This window comes from Myxine glutinosa, chromosome 13 (genome assembly GCF_964187855.1).
Source record: "Myxine glutinosa chromosome 13, kmMyxGlut1.1, whole genome shotgun sequence".
Taxonomy (NCBI): Eukaryota; Metazoa; Chordata; class Myxini; order Myxiniformes; family Myxinidae; genus Myxine; species Myxine glutinosa.
In genome coordinates, this window is record NC_136273.1 from 15,599,044 (window position 1) to 15,618,488 (window position 19,445).

The 19,445-nt window shown below is 47.6% G+C and overlaps 1 protein-coding gene across 1 annotated transcript in view; it reads right to left on the minus strand.

The window, feature by feature from the left end:
* The window catches only part of EIF4G2 (eukaryotic translation initiation factor 4 gamma 2), an 86,600-nt gene that overhangs the window by 29,284 nt on the left and 37,871 nt on the right, over positions 1-19,445 (minus strand). Inside the window, exons 5-10 of the mRNA XM_068133833.2 lie at positions 19,217-19,319; positions 18,944-19,075; positions 16,214-16,280; positions 11,361-11,512; positions 11,128-11,238; positions 10,932-11,015 (exon numbers count right to left, since the gene is read on the minus strand). Coding sequence (XP_067989934.2) covers positions 10,932-11,015; positions 11,128-11,238; positions 11,361-11,444 — 279 coding nt within the window. The 5' untranslated portion in view covers positions 11,445-11,512; positions 16,214-16,280; positions 18,944-19,075; positions 19,217-19,319. The remainder of the gene's footprint in view (positions 1-10,931; positions 11,016-11,127; positions 11,239-11,360; positions 11,513-16,213; positions 16,281-18,943; positions 19,076-19,216; positions 19,320-19,445) is intronic.

Sequence of the window (19,445 nt, forward strand, 5' to 3'; positions counted from 1 at the left end):
CACAGACAAACAAACAAACACACAGACACACACACAGAGATTATTGGAATTATAGATAGATAACTGTTTAACAATAACTTCAAATATTAATTATTGTTACGTCTATGGGGGTAGAAGATAGAATGGTATAGAGTAGTATGCTTCGAATGTCGCGAAGAAGAAACATTCCTGTAATCAAGTCATGCCCCGATGTCCATGTAAGCGTTATATGTCTCCATGCGAGGGGTGGAGCTATGATAGTTGGGGTATAAGGGTAGATTTCCTGTGTAAATGCCTCTAGTTTTCCCTTCGTTCTTATAACACTTACACCACCAACCATGCGATCATCGCCGACCGGATCTGGGCACTACCACTGACAGGACCCAGCTCAAATCTTCTCGATGGGCGCCAAATGTGGCCGTGAGGCCACGCCCCGAAGGACGATATATTTGGGACGATTCGACGGAGCTCGTTGATTGGAGCGTGGGCGACAGAGAGAACATTCCAGCACCAGGAGTAAAAAGGGATACGTCCCACCATTTTCTCTCGTCCTGGACTATGTGGAGTTTGGTCGCATATTGGCTCGCTCTTGACGAATATTTTCTCTCTCGGTCCTGGGGTTTCATTGAGCGGACGCACTTCCCTCTCTCACTCTGTTCCGGTGTTCGTGGCAGGCGGTTTGAGTTGCCTCGTCTCTTGCATTGGGTTTCGTTGCGGGCGGACGCATTCCGTCTCTCTTGCGCTGGGTTGCATTGTGAGCAGACGCATTTCCCAGTCTCTCTCTTTGTCTGGCCTTCATCGCGAGCGGTCACAGTTGATACACTCTCCTTGGGGCTGGCTTCGTGACGGCTGCGATTCGTGCTGTGTGCGCTTGAGAAACAGTGGAGCTTTGAACGAGCGGAGAAGGGAGTAATGCCGCCGCTTCACGGGTCGGTGGCTGCTCTGGGCGCGACTGTGCACCATCTTGTGTGGTTCCTGCGCGGTGGTTCAGGGACCGGTCAAAGACGCCAGGCAGAGCATCAGCCATCGCACCACACTACGCATTTGTTTTCATTTATCATTCCCTTGTGTCGTATACGAGTCCATGTGGAAGGTCCCTCAATTTAGGAATTTAGTGTTACCTTTTTATTGCATTGCGATTTTCATTAAATCATTATTTATTGCATTTCCATGTCGTGCCTGTCTTGGACGTTTGTATGTGGGGATCGGATAGCCCCCTGTGTCACGTCCGTCCATGCAAATAAGACCATGGAACTCTGTTTCCCTCGCGTGCTAAAGAGATAACACCGCCATAGTTTTGGGTAAACGCCTTGGAGGTAAAGCTGTCTGCCATCCGTCACCCTGAGGTCTTCACTACAGGGTGGACATGACAACGTTTTTTTTTTTTTTTTGCATACTGAATCGAGGCTTGTGAAAGAGCTAACATTTATTTCACAAACAAATCAACCAGACAAACAAAGCACACAAAAAGAGGGAGCGGAAAGCAAGATGGGGAGAGAAGGGGAAACACAAACCACAACATTTGAGAGCAGGGAGAAGTGTGGGAGGGAGAGGGCTTGGGGGCAGGAGGCGTGGGAAGGGGGGGGGGGGGGAGGTATAAAACACAAGGGGACCGAAATTAGAGGGGGTAGAAAAGATCAAGGTTTTGGAAGAGGGAGGATAAGAGATGGTGGTGAACAGCTGTTTTAAAGACCTGGAGGGTGGAGTGGGATTGAAGAGAGTGAGGGAGTTTGTTCCAGAGGTGGGAGAAAAGAGGAATGAAGGAGTGAAGGTGAGCAGAAAGTCTCGATTTTGGCAGTTTAACCATAAGAGGGTTGCAGGCAGATCTTGTGCGACCTGTAGGAATATTTGGGGGACAGAGCCCAGAGAGAGCTGGGGGGGCAAGGCCAGAGAGGAGTCGGTAGAAGACGGAAAGACCACCAACCTGCCTGTGCTGAGTGAGTGAAAGGCCCTTGGAGTTAGCTTCATCGCGGGAGATTCCAATGATTCTGAACGCTTTGGTTTCAACAGCGTGAAGACGAGCTAGGTGAGGCAGGAGCACCAGACCAGAGGGGAGAGCAGTATTCCATAGAGCTGCGGATGAAAGCCTTGTATGTGGTGAGGAGCTCAGGTGTGCCAAGGAAGGACTTCGCACGACAGAGGATGCCCAGTCGGCGACTGGCTTTGGAGGCCAGATTTGAAATGTGGTTTTCCCAGGAAAGATCATGGCAAATAGTGAGACCCAAAAGCTTGAGTGACAGAACTTCTTGGAGAGGATTATTCAGAAAGTGGATGGGAGGGTTTTCCAGTCGGTCTTTTCGGAGAGCCATCGTAAGAGTGAGAGATTTATCAGGATTGAAAGACACTAGGGCATTGCCCGTACTATATCTATATCTAAAATTATATCCCCCCCCTCTATTTACATGAAATGGTTTGGTCCAAAGCGAACGGCTTGCGAGTACGGTGACAATCCCCCCCCTCTATTTACATGCAATGGTTTGGTCCAAAGCGAACGGCTTCCGGAGTTTGGTAAAGAAATCGCCATCGCGTGCACAAACGCGCAGGAAAGCGAATGAATCGCAAATTCGGTTTTATTAGTTTTAAAACATAGTTTAACGCCAACATAGTTTGCAAACGTGAAATAAATGAATACGCTGTCAAATGTGCCATCCGAGGCAGAGTGTGTCCTCCACGTTCGGCACACGCGATCGTTCGCTGCTCTGATTGGTTGAATCGTTTTTTGGACATAGCTCGGTAAGTAATTGTCCGATTAATATGAAACCTTGAAAAGGCACATCCTCGGGTCCCCAGCAATATACCTGGCAAGTTAAAAGTATATCGGACCCGTGGTTGTCGAGAAACAGCGGTCACAGACAAACAAACGTACAGACGTACAAACGTACAGACGTACAGAGATTACTGGAATTATAGATAGATGTTCCATTTGTTTGCCCAGTCTGATTTTGTCCAGGTCTGCAGAGAGTGAAGAGGCTGCAGACTGCCGATCTGAGGGATGAGGAATGGAGCGACAGAGTAGAGTCGTCAGCAAAGAGATAGAGAGGATTTTCAAGAGAGTCAGAGAGATCATTGATGAAGACCAGAAAAAGCACAGGGCCTAGAACCCTACCTTGGGGAACTCCAGCCTGAACAGGAAGAGGAGATGAGAGAAACCCATTCAGGGCCACACGTTGACTATGACCAGAGAGGAAGTCCGCCAGCCATGCGTGGAGATTTCCATGGATACCAAAGGAGGAGAGTTTGGTGAGCAGAGCGGGGTGCCAGACCGTATCGAAGGCACGTGAAATGTCAAGGGAGACAGCTCTAATTTCCTGTTTGGCGTTGAGGACCTCCATCCATTGTTGAGAAAGCAGAAGCAGCATGTCCAGAGTAGAGTGACCAGGTCTGAAACCAAATTGATGATCAGAGATCAAGCCATTGGAGAAGAGGAAAGATTTCATATCTGAAGCAATGATGGATTCCATGACTGCTGGTAATTGGGAGAAGGCTGATTGGTCTGTAGTTGCTAGGATCTGTTTTTGCACCTTTTTTGTGCAAAGCGGTGATGCTGGCAGATTTCCAAGCAGATGGCAGATGACCTTGAGCAAAAGAGGGTGAAGAGAACAGAAAGAGGGAGTGAAAGAGCGGAAGAACATGATTTTAGGACCCGTGGGCTGATGCCGTCAGGACCAGTTGCAGAATCAGAGTCGAGGGTTGACAGAAACTTTTACACCTTGTCAGGAGGAAAGGACAGAGTCCAGGAGCAGCTGGGTACGACTGGGTACGGTGGGTACAGAGAGGGATGGGTTTGGGACACAAGATTTAGAGGCAAACAGAGTTGAGGCATTCAGCTTTTTCACGTGCGGAGTCAGCCGTTAAGCCGTTTGAGGTGAGGGAGGGGATGGAGGGGGAACAAACACCAGAACCAGATTTGACCAGACGCCACCAGGATTTGGAAGAGGGAGACAGATAAGAGAGTTCGGTCTTGAGAACGGTGAGATATTGTTTCCTGGCTCTCCTGAGGGTGGACACACACTTGTTTCGGGCTTTGTGAAAGGAAATGAGATTTCCTTCCGTTGGATTTGCTTTCCAGGAGACAAAAGCAAGTCGTTTCAGGGCAACAGCCTCACCACAAGATTCCATGTACCATGGACGGGAGGAAGGGTATGACGAGATGGGATAAATCGTTTACCCATATGACGAGATGGACAACTGAAGACGAGATGGGATAAATCTGTGCATGAGAGAGAGAGCAATTTACTTTGAAAGAATTCCCAAGATGAGTTGATGTCAGAGGCGGTAGAGATGGGAGACCAGTCCAGATGATTGATGGCTGCTTGAAGACCGTGCCAGTTGGCCTGAGTGAAATGCCAGACTCGTCGACGCTGAGGAGGCTCTCTGAGAATGGTCAGAGAGATGTCCACTTTGACAAGCACATGATCAGATGAGCCAATTGGAGCAGAAGAAGAGCAGCAGACATTTTCAGGGAAGTTAGTGTTGCTGGTGTTGAGGAGTGGGATACAAACTCTCACCACCTAACAACTGGTGTCAGGTAGGGCGATTCGAACCCGGTGGACACTCGGTGTCCGAGGGTTGCGAGTTTGACACCCGCTGAGGGCAAATTGCGCTCAGCGTTTGGAATCTAAATTTTTAAGTCTTTCTCTTGTCGAAGGGTTGGTGATCGTAGTGACCAGGGTGTCCAAATTGTGTTAGTTGATTGGTGTCGGAAAGAGCGCAAGGCAGCGCACAGCCAAATTTAAATTCTTCTTTTTTTTTTTTCTGAGGTAAATTACGCAAGAGCGGGAACTGCCGGCCAGCACGTAATGGCACACACAAATGAAATGGCTGAGCAGATGGATGGTCCCGAAGAGCAAGGAAGCGGGCCGGTGGTAGAGTTTGATGAAAGTAGGATTGGAACCTCCGTTCCCTAGCGATCAAACGAAGAAGCAGGTCCGATGGGTTTCCAGGCCATGTTGAAATTGTTAATGGGAGTGAGTGAACAATTGGGGGGGCAACTTAATGGATTGAAGGGAGATATGAACACCCAAAGTGAACAAATGAAGGGATGAGTGATATGGCTGAAATGAAAGAACAAATTCATGTCCCAACTATAGCAATTAAAAGAACTAGGGCGTGCCCGCACGTACGGGCTTGCCCGTACGTGCGTGCAAAAAAACATGCGTGCAAACAACAACAAAAAAAAAAAAAAACTTTGAAACCACGTGGCAGTAACGACCACAGAACCCCCCCCCCCCCTCTATTCACATGAAATGGTTTGGTCCATTCGCAACGACCACAGAACCCCCCCCTCTATTTACATGAAATGGTTTGGTTCATTCGCAAAGCCAAAGCGAACGGCTTGCGAGTACGGTGACCATACCTTGGGAACCACTTGTCCGATTAATTTCAAACCTTGAAAAGGCACATCCTCGGGTCCCCAGCAATATACCTGGCAAGTTTCAAGTATATCGGACCGGTAGTTGTCGAGAAACAGCGGTCGCATACAGACAGACAGACACACACACACAGAGATTACTGGAATTATAGATAGATGAGGGAACAAATGAATAACAGTGAAAAATTGGATGCTGGAACTGAAGACATAAAAGCCCAAAGAGAACAAAAGAATGAAATTGGGGCACAGGAGAGGGAATGTTCGGAAGTAAATAGGGAATGTTTGTTAAATGAGGACCTGGAAGGCTGTCAGCGTGAATGCCAAAATGCACAAGCAGGGGTAGGAATTGGAATTTTTGCATCACCAAGGCGGTGATTTTTTTTTTTTGTATACAAGATCGAGGCTCGTGAAAGAGCTAACATTAAACACACAAAAAGTCAAACCGACACACAAAACACAAAAAATAAGGGGAGCGGCAGACAAGATGGGGAGAGAGGGGGAATACACAAACACAACATTTGAGAGCAGGGACAACAGGAGAAATGTGGGAGGGGGAGGGCTTTGGGGGAGGTGGGAGAGGTATAAAACATATGAACACTGCAAGGACTTCCAGGAAAAAAGTTGGAATTTCAAACAAAAATAAAAAATAAAAATATCTGGGGTGAATTAGCGGGGGTAGAAAAGATCAAGGTTTTGGATGGGGGAAGATAAGAGATGGTGGTGAACAGCAGTTTTAAAGACCTGGAGGGGGGAGTGGGATTGAAGGGAGGAGTGGGATTGAAGGGAGTGGGGGAGTTTGTTCCAGAGGCGGGAGAAAAGGGGAATGAAAGTGAAGATGAGCAGAGAGCCTAGATTTTGGCAGTTTAACCATCAGAGGGTTGCACGCAGATCTTGTGCGACCTGAAGGAATATTGGGGGGGACAGAGCACAGAGAGAGTTGGGGGAGCAAGGCCGGAGAGGAGTCGGTAGAAGACAGAAAGACCACCAATCTGCCTGCGATCAGTGAGTGAAAGGCCCTCGGGGTTAACTTCATCGCAGGAGATTCCAATGATTCTGAAAGCTTTGGTTTCAACAGCGTGAAGCTGAGCTTGGTGTGAGGCAGGAGCACCAGCCCAGAGGGGGGAACAGTATTCCATTGAGCTGCAGATGAAAGCCTTGTATGTGGTGAGGAGCTCAGGTGTGCCAAGGAAGGACTTCGCACGACGGAGGATGCCCAGTCGGCGACTGGCTTTGGAGGCCAGCTTGGAAATGTGGTTTTCCCAAGAAAGATCATGGCAGATAGTGAGACCCAAAAGCTTGAGCGACAGAACTTCTTGGAGAGGATTGTTGAGAAAGTAGATGGGAGGGTTTTCCAGTCGGTCCTTTCGGAGAGACATTGTAAGCGTGTGCGATTTGTCAGGATTGAAAGACATGTTCCACTTGTTTGACCAGTCTGATTTTTTCCAGGTCTGCAGAGAGTGAGGAGGCGGCAGACTGCCGATCTGGGGGATGAGGAATGGAGCGGCAGATAGTGGAGTCATCAGCAAAGAGATAGAGAGGATTTTCCAGAGAGTCGGAGAGATCATTGATGAAGACCAGAAATAGCACAGGGCCCAGAACACTACCTTGGGGAACTCCAGCCAGAACAGGAAGGGGAGATGAGAGAAATCCATTCAGGGCCACACGTTGCCTTCGACCAGAGAGGAAGTCCGCAAGCCATGAGTGGAGATTTCCATGGATACCATAGGAGGAGAGTTTGGTGAGCAGAGCTGGGTGCCAGACTGTATCGAAGGCACATGATATGTCAAGTGAGACAGCTCTGATTTCCTGTTTGGCATTGAGGACCTCCATCCATTGTTGAGACAGCAGAAGCAACATGTCCAGAGTAGAATGACCTGGTCTGAATCCAAATTGATGATCAGAGATCAAGCCATTGGAGAAGAGGAAGGATTTGATATCCTAAGCAATGATTGATTCCATGACTTTGCTGATAATTGGAAGCAGGCTGATTGGTCTGTCGTTGCAAGGATCTGTTTTTGCACCTTTTTAGTGTAAAGCGGGAATGTTTGCTGATTTCCAAGATGCTGGCAGATGACCTTGAGCAAAAGAGAGGGTGAAAAGAACAGAGAGAGGGTGAGATAGAGCGGCAGAGCAGGATTTTAGGACCGGTGGGCTGATGCCATCTGGTCCAGTTGCAGAATCAGAGTCGAGGTTTGACAGAAACTTCTCCACCTTGTCAGGAGAGAAGGACACAGAGTCCAGGAGCAGTTGGGTTCGACTGGGAAAGGTGGGAACAGAGAGAGATGGGTTTGGGACAAGATTTTGAGGCAAACACAGAGTTGAGGCATTCGGCTTTGTCACGTGCAGTGTCAACTGTGTCGCCATTTGAGGTAAGGGAGGGGATGGAGGGGGAACAAACACCAGAAACGGATTTGACCAGATGCCACCAGGATTTGGAAGAAGGAGACAGGTTTGAGAGTTCAATCTTGTGTGGAGATAGTGCTTCCTGGCACTCCTGAGGGTAGACACTAGACACACACTTGTTCCGAGCTTGGTGGAAGGAACTGACATTGCCTTCAGTTGGATTTGCCTTCCAAGAGGCAAAGGCAAGTTGTTTCAGGGCAACAGCCGCACCACAAGATTCAGTGTACCATGGACAACTGAAGAGGAAGGGTAAGACAACTGAAGACGAGACGGGATACATCTGTGCATGAGAGAGAGCAGTTTGCTTTGGAAGAATTCCCAGGAAGAATTTATGTCAGAGGCAGTAGAGATGGTAGACCAGTCCAGATGATTGATTGCTGCTTGCAGACCGTGCCAGTCAGACTGAGTGAAATGCCAGACTCGTCGGCGCTGAGGAGGCTCTCTGAGAATGGCCAGAGAGATGTCCACTTTAACAAGCACGTGATCAGAAGAACCGATTGGAGCAGAAGAAGAGCAGCAGACATTTGCAGGGAAGTTAGTCATAACCAAGTCCAGAAGAGAAGATACTCCATTGACTGAGATCCGGGTCGGGAAATTGACAGATTGTGTCAGTCCCAATGAGTCGCAGAAGTCCTTTGCTGAGGTGCCATGGCTGGTGAGAGATGAACCCACACCCAGCCAGCTGGCATGATGACAGTTGAAGTTGCCACATATGAGGAAGAGAGAGTTTGGATGAGTTGATGGGAGTTGGTCCATGTTGTCCGACAGCGAAATGTAAATCGAGTCATCACTGTTTGGAGGACGGTACAGAACACATATGAACAAAAGGTGTGAGCGGAGAGGAAGCCGTAGCCAGAGGTACTCCTGGGGGTGGGGTGGAGAGAGGGCAGTGCAAGGAGAGTGAGGAAGAGAGTTTTTGATAAAGATAGCCACCCCACCACCAGGACAAGGCTCAGGTCTATCATACCGGAGGAGGGAGTAACCAGGAAGATATTAAGGAATCAGAGACATCTTGAAGGAGGAAAGTTTCTGTTAAGCAGATCAAGTCTGGATCGTCAGAAGCAACCTGAATGGAGAGATCAATCAGGTTTGAGCGAAGGCCCCGGATGTTTGGTCCATAACGTTAATGAGAGAGGGGGAGCATCGGGTGCAGTACAGGGGAGGGGAGGGGTAGGGTCAGATGAAGGATGAGAGGGAGGTAGGAAGAGCAGTTGATAGTGTGGCAGAGATTACAGAAGAGTTACAAGAAAGGGAAGGATGAGGAGGATGAAAGGTTTGATGGTGATGGGATGAGGCACAGTGAGGGGTTGTCTGAGGGGGGGGGGCAGAGGAAGGTCGAAGGTTGGGGGAGGTGGAGTTATGAGATAGAAGGGAGATGAAGTGGGGAGGAGGCAGCTTTGAGAAGGAGGTGGGAGGAGGGAGAATTTGGGAGGGATGGTTGGGGGGTAGATTTGAAGGGGAGGAGTTGGGGGGGGGGAGTTCTGAATGGGAGGGGAAAGGGGGGAGTTTTGGAGGGGAGGGGCAAGGGGGGAGATTCGGAGGGGAGGGGAAAGGGGGGAGATTTGTAGGGGAGGGGAAAGGAGGGAGTTTAGGAGGGGAGGGGCAAGGAGGGAGTTTAGGAGGGGAGGGGCAAGGAGGGAGTTTAGGAGGGGAGGGGCAAGGGGGGAGTTTAGGAGGGGAGGGGCAAGGGGGGAGTTTAGGAGGGGAGGGGCAAGGGGGGAGATTTGGAGGGGAGGGGCAAGGGGGGAGATTTGGAGTGGAGGGACAACGGGGACGTTTAGAAAGTGGACGATTAATGAAAGATGAACATTTATAACAAATTGGGTTTGGTGTGATTTTCAAGTTAGCGATCCGTTTAAGAACGATGGAGGAGGGGTTGTTATGAATGAGAATTTAGAGCATGTAGTGAGAAAGAATTATAAGAGATTGAATATTTTTTTGATATGGAATGAGTTGAAGAAAGGTAAAGATTTGGAGCAAGAGGCAAAAATATTGGAGGCCTGTGTAACGCAACCAGAGCGGGTGATTAGTAGTAAAGGCCTGTTGGGGCCGCAATTGACTGGGGATGATGAGAATGATGTAATACAGGAGTGACCGAGCACTTTGGACAATATCATCGAGGATGAGATTGCACGGGTCCAGAGTTTGGGAGATGGCGAGTCAGTCCGACAAATATCCCCAGGATGAGAATAAAGTGACCGAGGGGACCCTCCCCACGAACAACAATTGGGTACCGGAGGCTCCGAAATTGAATACCCAGCAAGGGGGGGGGGGGGGGGTGGAAAATGGAAGGAGGGGGGTGTTTTGGCCCCGAGCTGGACTCGGCCACGGAGGCAGGAAATAGAGCCTTGGAAAAAGTGATCCCCATCGTGAATTTAGAGTAGCTGCAGGGAGGGGCAGAAAAACCCCAAAAAGGGGTTGTAACCTGCAGCTGCAGTTGGGCACACAAGGCCCAATTTAAAAAAAAGACATTTAAATGAGGAATTAATTTCGAACAGCCTTGGAGGGAGTTGGTCCCCAGGCTGCGGAATTCGGACCAAGGGAGGTCATTGGGGACTGCCTCGTGGGAAATTGCCCCACTTGGAAAATGGATGGTGCCAGCCAGATAGGGGGGCTACGCTGGTGAGATTTGGACGTGGGGTCCGACCATGGGTGTCGTAGTACGACTCGGGCCCCACAGGGAGTCTGGTGGAGTGCGGCGATCCTGGTCCATCGGAGCGCCGCCACTCGGATCACCTGAATCCCCCAAATTCAGCTAAATTGGAATAACCTTGGGGAATGGCAAGTTAGGATGAGAATTGGTGATCGAATGCATTTTGATGTTACATTTTTCAGCTGTTTGTGGAACCCAAGGTCCTGGCGTTGAGGAATATTGGCGTTTGTGAGCCTCCAATGCAATAATATATTGAAAAGATGAAATTTATAGCCGACAACAATGTTGGACACGTGGAATATCAACATGCAAAGATATATGTATCCAGGAAATAAGGAGAAACTTGAATGTTTCATTTAAGGTTAACATGAGAATAACTACAATTACCAGGTACAGCAATTGAGTGTTTTGCTTACAGCAAAAAAAACAAACCAAAAAAAAAACAGAATTTATGGAAAAAATAAATAAATAAATATTTAAACTGGCTGACAAGGCAAGTAGTTTTACTTTTAATTTGAACCTCACCTGGAGCAAGAACCTGATTCGCGATGGAAGCTCCTTGTTTACCATCAGGGCTCGCATTCGCTCAAAGTACTGGTCCATGAGCAACTGAAACAAAGCAAACGAGCGCCAGGTAGGTTGGAATGAGGTGAAAAAGCAATGAGAAACAGCTGTAAAAGATACATTTTGTAACAGGAAATAAAAAAGTTCTTCCACAAACCCTGGCCTTGTCATGGTCAAGTTGTGGTCCGACTGTGCGCAGAATCTGACACAGGCATTCCAAATCTTCCCCTATCTCCTTCAGGGCAACACGTTTCTTCTTATCCAGGAGCTGCAGCAAAGAGAAGGGAGGCAGAATTGAAACTCAGGCCAACGTCAAAAGTTGTGATACTCCAAGCTCAAGGCCAGGCAGCTGGAGGAATAGTTGGTACTGAGAGTTAGGGATTATCATACTGTTTTAATGCAGCGATGAAGGATTGATTCATGAAGCAATTCCAGCTTTCCAAGCTCCCCAATAAACTTGATGTTTCCCAGCATCTTAAGCTTGGCGATCGTCCTCTGCTCCTCGTCCTCTGCCGACAGTGGTCCCTCATGGCTCTCAAACACTGAAGGGAGGGGGGGGGGGGGGGGCAGGAAGAGCAGGGGGCAGCCATGGTGTTCATGCAAGGAGTTGAAACAATTAATTTCACCTATATATTAAAGTAGCCGGACTTATCCGTCCATCCCCATCACGCTCTTTTCATTGGGGTGTCATTACGGCGTTGGATCGAGAGCAAAGCTAGGCCTTTAGGACGGCGTATTATTCATGACTCGATGAGAATGGAATTTTGCAACTTGTATATCGACGGTCAATAAACAATATTACTGTACTGTAACATACAAGTTATGTTGTTCAACTACCGCCAGCAAAGACGCATTCAATGCTAATGAAGTATCTATATATATAAAGTAGAGTTGGCCTCTATCTATGATCTCTAAGATCTCGAGAACCCGTGGACGGATTTGCGAGCGGAAAGTACTGTTCGACTCGGGATGGTCCCAGGAATGTCACGGAGACATAAACATTTAAAAAATTTCGGGTTTTAAAATTAGCGTATTATTAGCACTAGCAGAAGAGAGAGGGATTCGAAGGGAGGGAGCGCAGCGCTTCTAGCGCTTCTGACTACAGCACACCTTAAAATTAAAAAAACTTCGGGTTTTAAAATTAGTGTGTTACGCGTAATTAGCGCTAGCAGAAGAGGGAGGGAATCTAAGGGAGGGAGCGCAGTGCTCCCTCCAGCGCTTCTGTTAGCGTAATTAGCGTATTTCGGAACGTTAATTTTTCAACTTCATTATTCGGAATCAGTACGTCCCAGAGAACCTTCGTAACGTTAATTTTTCAACTTCATCCGATTGACATGGGACCAACGGCATGTGACAAAGAGTGAAACATACAGGCTACATTTATTTGACGACAATGAGTTCCGACTTCCGACCTCGGTGGGATGACAGGCTGAGTCAACCCCCCTGGTGTGAAGGGGGAGGAGGAGGGGAGGGGGAAGAGAAGGGGAGGGGAACGAGGGGGAAGGGGATGGGAGGGGAGGGGGAGGGGGAGGGGGAAGGGGGAGGGGGGAGGGGGAAGGGGGAGGGGGGGAGGGGAAAGGGGGGGGAGGGGGAGGGGAGGGGCCCTTCTTCCCCTGGGCACCCCCGCACCCTTCCCCTCCCCCCCTCCCCCCCCTTCCCCCCTCCCCCCCATTCCCCCTCCCCTCCTCTTCCCCCCTCCCCTCCTCCTCCCCCGCTTCCCCCTCCCCCCCTCCCCCCCCGTTCCCCTCCCCTCCTCTTCCCCCTCCCCTCCTCCTCCCACTCCCGTGCAAAGCCGGGTACCTCTGCTAGTTTATAATAACTAGTACACCCGCTCACTACGGGAGCGGAAAAAGGGTCATTCCTCTGGGGTATGTAGATTACAGTCTATCTATGGTCGGATCTTAAGAACATTGGGTGTGAGATCATTTACCAAGTTTCTTGTGGAGAGATCGCCAAGTGGTTTAAGCATTTGAGCAAGCACTCCATTCAAAACCGTTAAGGAACAGCTGGCTTGGCAAGCGCTACCTAGCTGCTTGGTAAAGGAGCACAACCCGAGCTTTTCCCTTTCAGTTTCGTATCAAACAGCAGGAGCACGTTTCAAGAGTTCGCGACGAAAAATGCCACGGCAGCGGCAGAAAGGGCCATGTTATTAACCCAACATTTGTGGGTTATATAGAGTACAGTAGATCTTCGCTCAGTTCTGTAAGTAAGCCTTACTTTCGGGATTCCTCCAAATTTCTTCATTTAGTGTTATAAAGAGCATTAGCGACTGTTTAGCTAAGCATACGTGTTTGTGGTTCATATTATTTTTACTTCCTGTAGAAGCCGTTGCTCCCACGGAAAGGCCATTATAACTATAAGCTATTTATACACGTTATCACTGCAGGAAAAACGCTTTGGGGGTAGTGGGACATTATTAGTATTAATATTGTTTTGTAATAACATTAACAATACGATTATCATCAATTTTGTTATTAAAAGCGTCTTTGGAAAAACGCCACGATAAATCTTCTTCTTTGGACAAACGCCACGATAAAGCTAATTTAACATCGATATACACCTCAACACGCAACGCCATTGATGGCAATGGCAGCGAAACCCCCTCAGGGGAGAAAACATCCCTTAGGGAGGGGGGGGGGGGCAAATGAATGCACTACAACCTTCATTATGTAACCCTTCGTCAACCTGTCAAGTTTGGTTAAGATTGGATAAGTAACGACGGAATGTATTGGCGTCAAAAATTGACACAAAATGGTGTATTTTAGTACGACGTCGTCACAAATGTCACTCCATACCTAAGAGGGTCAAAAAATAATAATCTGGTCCCCTCCCCTCCATTCCCCCCAAAATGGAGTAGCCTTCAATTCCCCACATGAGAAATCCTTGGCATCCCCGCATGACTGCCATTTCTTTCCTATGCAGTTTCTCGCGGCCAACATCACACATTTTCCCCAAATATGTATGCATTTCTCAATGCCGTTTGGAAAAGAAGCCATATTTGCGGTTCTGAAATCTTTTCAAAAAAATAATAAATAATCCAACTGTTTGAACTTAATATGTTTGAACAATGAATGAATGAATGAATGAATGAATGAATGAATGACCGTTTTAAGGCCATTTTTCCCCACTAGAGCGGGGGTTAGCCTTGCGGGCCCCATGACAATCATGGTTCCCTGTTTGAGGCAATGTTTTTCTGGCCGGATGCCCTTCCTGACGCCAACCCTTGGTCATGCTCTTCGATGCGCAGGGACTATATGTTGTGTGCACACTTTCCTGTTGAAATAGGCAGTGGAAGGACAGCAGGGTACTGGAAACAATGCTGCGAAGACCGTTCAAGTATTGGTACAAAAGCGCAGCAATCATTGCTGTCGCCCCATCTGTTGTGACTGAAACCAATATGTTTGAACAATAATAAACAATAACAGCTGTTTGACTCATCCAACATCCAACTCCCTTCCGAGGTCGGCAAAATAAGTACCAGTTCACTGGTAATTCCCTGTGTGTCGCAAGAGGCGAGTTGATGACATCAACAGAGTTGATGACAGGAAGGGCATCCGGCCATAAAACATTGCTTCGAAATACAACGGTGCCCAAAAAAGGCCAACCCCTGCTCTGCGGGGAAAAATGGCCTCTAAAGGTCGTTCCTCTCATGCCTCTCAAATGTACAGGTAGTGGCCAAAAAAACAACAACAAAAAAAACACTTAAGGCGTTGGACCACCACGGGTGGCCAGTACAGCCTGTATGTATGCACCGTTGCATAGGGTCCACCAATGGAATTCTGCAGGAGGGATGTGGCACCATTCTCTCAAGATAAAGTCGAACAACTCAGCTGTTTGATGGAGGAGGAAAACACTGTCGCAGGTGTCGTTGCAGAATATATCACAAATGCTCGATTGGGTTCAGATCTGGTGACTGAGAAGGCCATGACAAATGGATAACAATGTCATGCTCATCAAACCATTGGGCAACCGACCCCAGGTGCTCTGTGGATGGGGAATTGGCATCCTGGAAGACACTCCTCCAGGCAGGGAAAAAATTCTGCCTCATGTTGTGAAGATGATCACTCAGTACCATGGAGTAGTGATTGGCATTGACCTTGCCTTCTAAGGGAATGACTGGACCAAACCCCTGTCAGCAAAATGCACCCCACAACATTACTGAGCCACCAGAACCCACCCTTCACCGTTGGAACCAAACACTCAAGGTTGTAGAATTCTTTACGTTGGCACCACACGTGCACTCATCCGTTTGTCGAGAACATGATGAAGGATGTTCATCTGACCATATCACATTTCTCCACTGTTAGGTAGTCCATTGCCTGTGCTCTTTGCACCACTGGGCTCGCAAACGTGCATTGCCACGTGCGATGAGCGGCTTTTGTACACTAAAACCAGACTACGTTATCCCGCTCTGTGGAGTTCTTGGCGGACCGTCTGATGAAACTGGGTGCTCGTGGCCAAAGTTGAAATTTACAGTCAATTGATCTGCAGATGCTCTCCTAATTAATGCACGGCTAACACGAACCTGAAGTATGCGCTTCTGCCCCGTTGTCCTCTGCTGAAGATGTCTTTCCCTCGGAGTTCCATGCTGACATCACCTTTGACATCGTTCCTCATGAAACATCAGAAAATTTAGCTGGTTGTCATTGAATCGCCTGCCAAACGCTCCCCAACAATCTCCCTTCTTTCAAAGTCACCAAGGTCTCCTCTTGCAGGCCAAAGGCAACCAGGCCGGTGCAGCACTTTTATACATGACCCGAAGCATGCTGGGATGTTATTTGCTTAATGAACACACAGGCCACACCTGTGTGGAAGCCGGCGTTTTCAATATACTTTGTCCCTAACTTACCCAGAGGTTTCCTTTTTTTTGTCCACTACCTGTACAGTACAGGAAAAAGAAAATTATACTGCAATCTAGAAAGAAGCAATGAAGTAGATGGCACAAAGTACATTAAAATACTTAAGACAACTTCACTTTGGAGAGGAAACTTTGGACAATGGCGGTTACCCTGATACACTGCAAGTTAGGTACAACATTTTACACCAAAAACCAAGCATTTTGTTTCGGCACAATAAATCCTTATCATAACGCTGTGTATCAAATCAAAATTTTGCTCTTGCACTCTGTCTTCAATAAAGAAATAAATCTAACTACTGTCCAAAACAATGCTCCAAATGTGCGACATTTTAATGAACATTGCAAATGAAACTTTTTTTTTTTTAAACCAATGAATAAAACACACCTTCAAGTTTCTTGGACCTATTTTCAAATTCATCCTGTAGTTTGGCGATGAGCAGTTTACGAAAAGACTGCAAAATAAAACAAATCACACAAACTATGAGCATTCAACACTGCATTGATGACTTGGTCAAGTTAATTGAAAGTTCACTCATCGTTGATATTTAAACTTTAAAACTTTGTAAGTCTAGTGTAATGGTTACAGCGTCTGCTTCGAGTCTGGGAGGTCAGCAGTTCATACCCTGGCAGAGTCATACCAAATAATAAAAATGGTACATGCTGCTTCCTTGCTTGTGGATGGAAAGGAAGTCGACACTTAAAAGGTTAAGATGAGGGACAATTCCTGTAGATTGGCATCCATGGGAAGGAGGAAAGTCCTCCTCAAGAAATGACCTGTTGAGTGCAGTGAGAAAACGGCGCCATTGTTGTGATGTCATTCATACCCAGAGTATCCCGGGAAATGACCACTTCCCCACGTTCAGTGGCTGTGCTTATGTCGTCTAACAGTCTTATGTTGTGTCACATGTTCATCTGTGTCCATGTGTGTGCGTGGCAGCTCCACGACAAGCTTTATCTGTATATTGTTGCGGTTTTGCCATAAAGGCAAACCCCCTATAGTTAATTGCACGACAACATGTAGCCTGCAGTAGTTAGTTATTTCTTATTGAATGTAAAGATTAGCCCTTTCCCATTGTGTAGTAATAAAGACCAAATATGCGTTGATTAAGCAGGATTTTAAACCTTCGTGTGATTTAATGGAGGCCATTACTAACGTGCAGGAAGGCGTGACCAAAAGCGGTACCCTGAATGAAAGGGGGAAGGAGGATTGAAACCTTCCGAGGAGGAGGAAGGATTGAAGGCCAGCACGTGACCAACCTCAGCCAATAGGAGGCTGCGGGACATTCGGGGAGTTTTGGGGGTCAGGTAAATACCCACGCCCATCGACCACGAGGGCCTCTTGCTTTATGCTGCGCCCACGACACGACCTCTTAGATTTTGCCTCGTGGACGACACCCCTCTTGATTTTCGCTTCGTCGCCGACCTCACTTGCCTTTCGCCTCACCGACAACATTCTTGTGCCTTTGTCCTTCGCCAGCACTCCTCTTGTGCTTGTTGTGTCGATGCCCGACACCCATTGCTCTTCACCGATCTCTCGCTCTGATCTGGGGGACCTGCAAGCGTTTGCTTCTCCCGCGACCCATCTCAAAGCAGGTCGTCCAACGTGCGCTGAATCGAGCTCAACCTGCGCTGAAGTTCATCATCCAGATACCTCATCCAGGCTGCATGTCAGCATCGAGCTGCGCACACCAGACCACGTGGCCCCCAGCGAGGCAATCCCAGCACGCACATCGATCGGTACTAGAATAACCAGTGTCTTTTCCCCTGCGTGTGTGAGTGTGAAGGTGCCTGTGGGGGTTTATTAGGTAAGGAATTGATGAGCTGCATCTTTGTCTGTTTCTCTGTGCCTTCTAAATAAAAGGCTGTACATTTCGGTTACATTCCAACCTGTTCGGGTACGTCTTTTCTCCATTGGCCAAGCATCATCCGAGACCGAATTTGGCTGTTTGAATCAGGTCCGTAAATCACGTAAGGTGATGCTGCTTTCCACACCATGCAAATCCGCTCGGCACGCAATTGAATAAGGTGTGAAAGCGAGGGTTCTATCCCCGGTTTCTTCGGTCACGTGTCTTGAAGGTATTTGGGATATTTGACCAGCAAACTCTTTGGCAAGTGGCTGGGAGGTTGGCGATCGGAATTGCTTAGCAATCCTTCAATCACGATTCCAGTCGCTCGCATTGGCGGACTCAGTGGAACCGGAGTTCATGGGGAAATGGGGCATAAACCCCCCCCTTAGTACGTCGATGAACCCGGGATCCGCAACAAAATTGAAGTAGCGGCAGTTTTCTGTCCATCTGTTTCTCTTTCCGCTGATTGGTTGGACAACTGGCCTGACCATTCCACAACGACGTCATTAGTAAGAAGGCCGATTCCACCCACCGGCATTTTTATTTTAATGCAGTTCAGACTGAACACAGTCAAACCAGTCACATTGACAATCGCCATGCCCTACCTTTACATTGCTAGAAACATTAACTTCCGGGAGCATGAAGGGCAGCACTTCGTTGCCTATACACCGCCCAAAAAGTGAGGGTTTTCCACAGAACAAGCTGCTAGTATCATAAAACTAGAACGGCGCTCCGCCGTCACAACGTTGACAAATATGCCGATGTCCATATTATTACATCATACACTTGCACCAAATGAATATTCATTCATTCATTGAATTCATTCATTCACTCATACACTTGTACCAAGTTTGATTTAAATCCATTCAGCTGTTCCAAAGTATCACATTTTTACCTGATAGGAACTCTGACCTTTCACCTCGATGCCAAAATCAACTCAGTTAATCTTTGAAGCGCATTATATACTTGTACCAAGTTTGGTCAAAATTCCATCACTGGCTCGCAAATTAGCTCGGTAACAGAATTTTTACTTTTAACGGGATCTCTTATCTTTGACCCCATAATCTTGTCCATTCATCTTTGTATCAGTATATACACTTGTCCCAAGATTGCCTTAAATCCCTTAAGCTGTTCTTAAGTTATCACAGTGACAAAAACCTATCACTGACTGACAGACAGATAGCTGGACGGACAACCCAAAAACATAATGCCTCCGGAGACATAATGAAATGTTGGGCCAGATTCTAAGGCCCTTTTGTTTTGTTTACCGAATTCTGTTTGTGACGCTCAGTCCCCTCAAGTGGAGGTCCATCAAAGTTTGGTGCATCCTCAGCGAGGCGCAGGCAGAGCTGAGCGTACAGCGAGCTGTACTTTGGCTCTTCCAGTGCCTTCTCAAATATCTATGGAGAGGAAGGAAGCCTTTAATAAATCATGCAGAAAGAAACAGGACGGTCAAAAGGAATGCAAGGTTCTAAAATTGGTCTAAGATGTGGAACTAAAGAGACTGCTATTTGTGGACCCATCATTCGCTTCCTCCTCACCAGTAGGATGATGCCCTTGAGGATAAACTTTGAATCAATGCCAACATTGAGCAGTTCTAGGCAAAGCTTGTCAAACTTCTCTGGGGTGAGTTTATTCAAAATCCTGCACAACACAATAGAAGAGAAAGTATTAAGTGGCATCAATGTTACATTTGTAAAGCATTTGTAAATATGGGGAGAGGAGGGTTATTATAGGAATCAAAGTTGCTTTATCTGTCGTTGTTAAAAG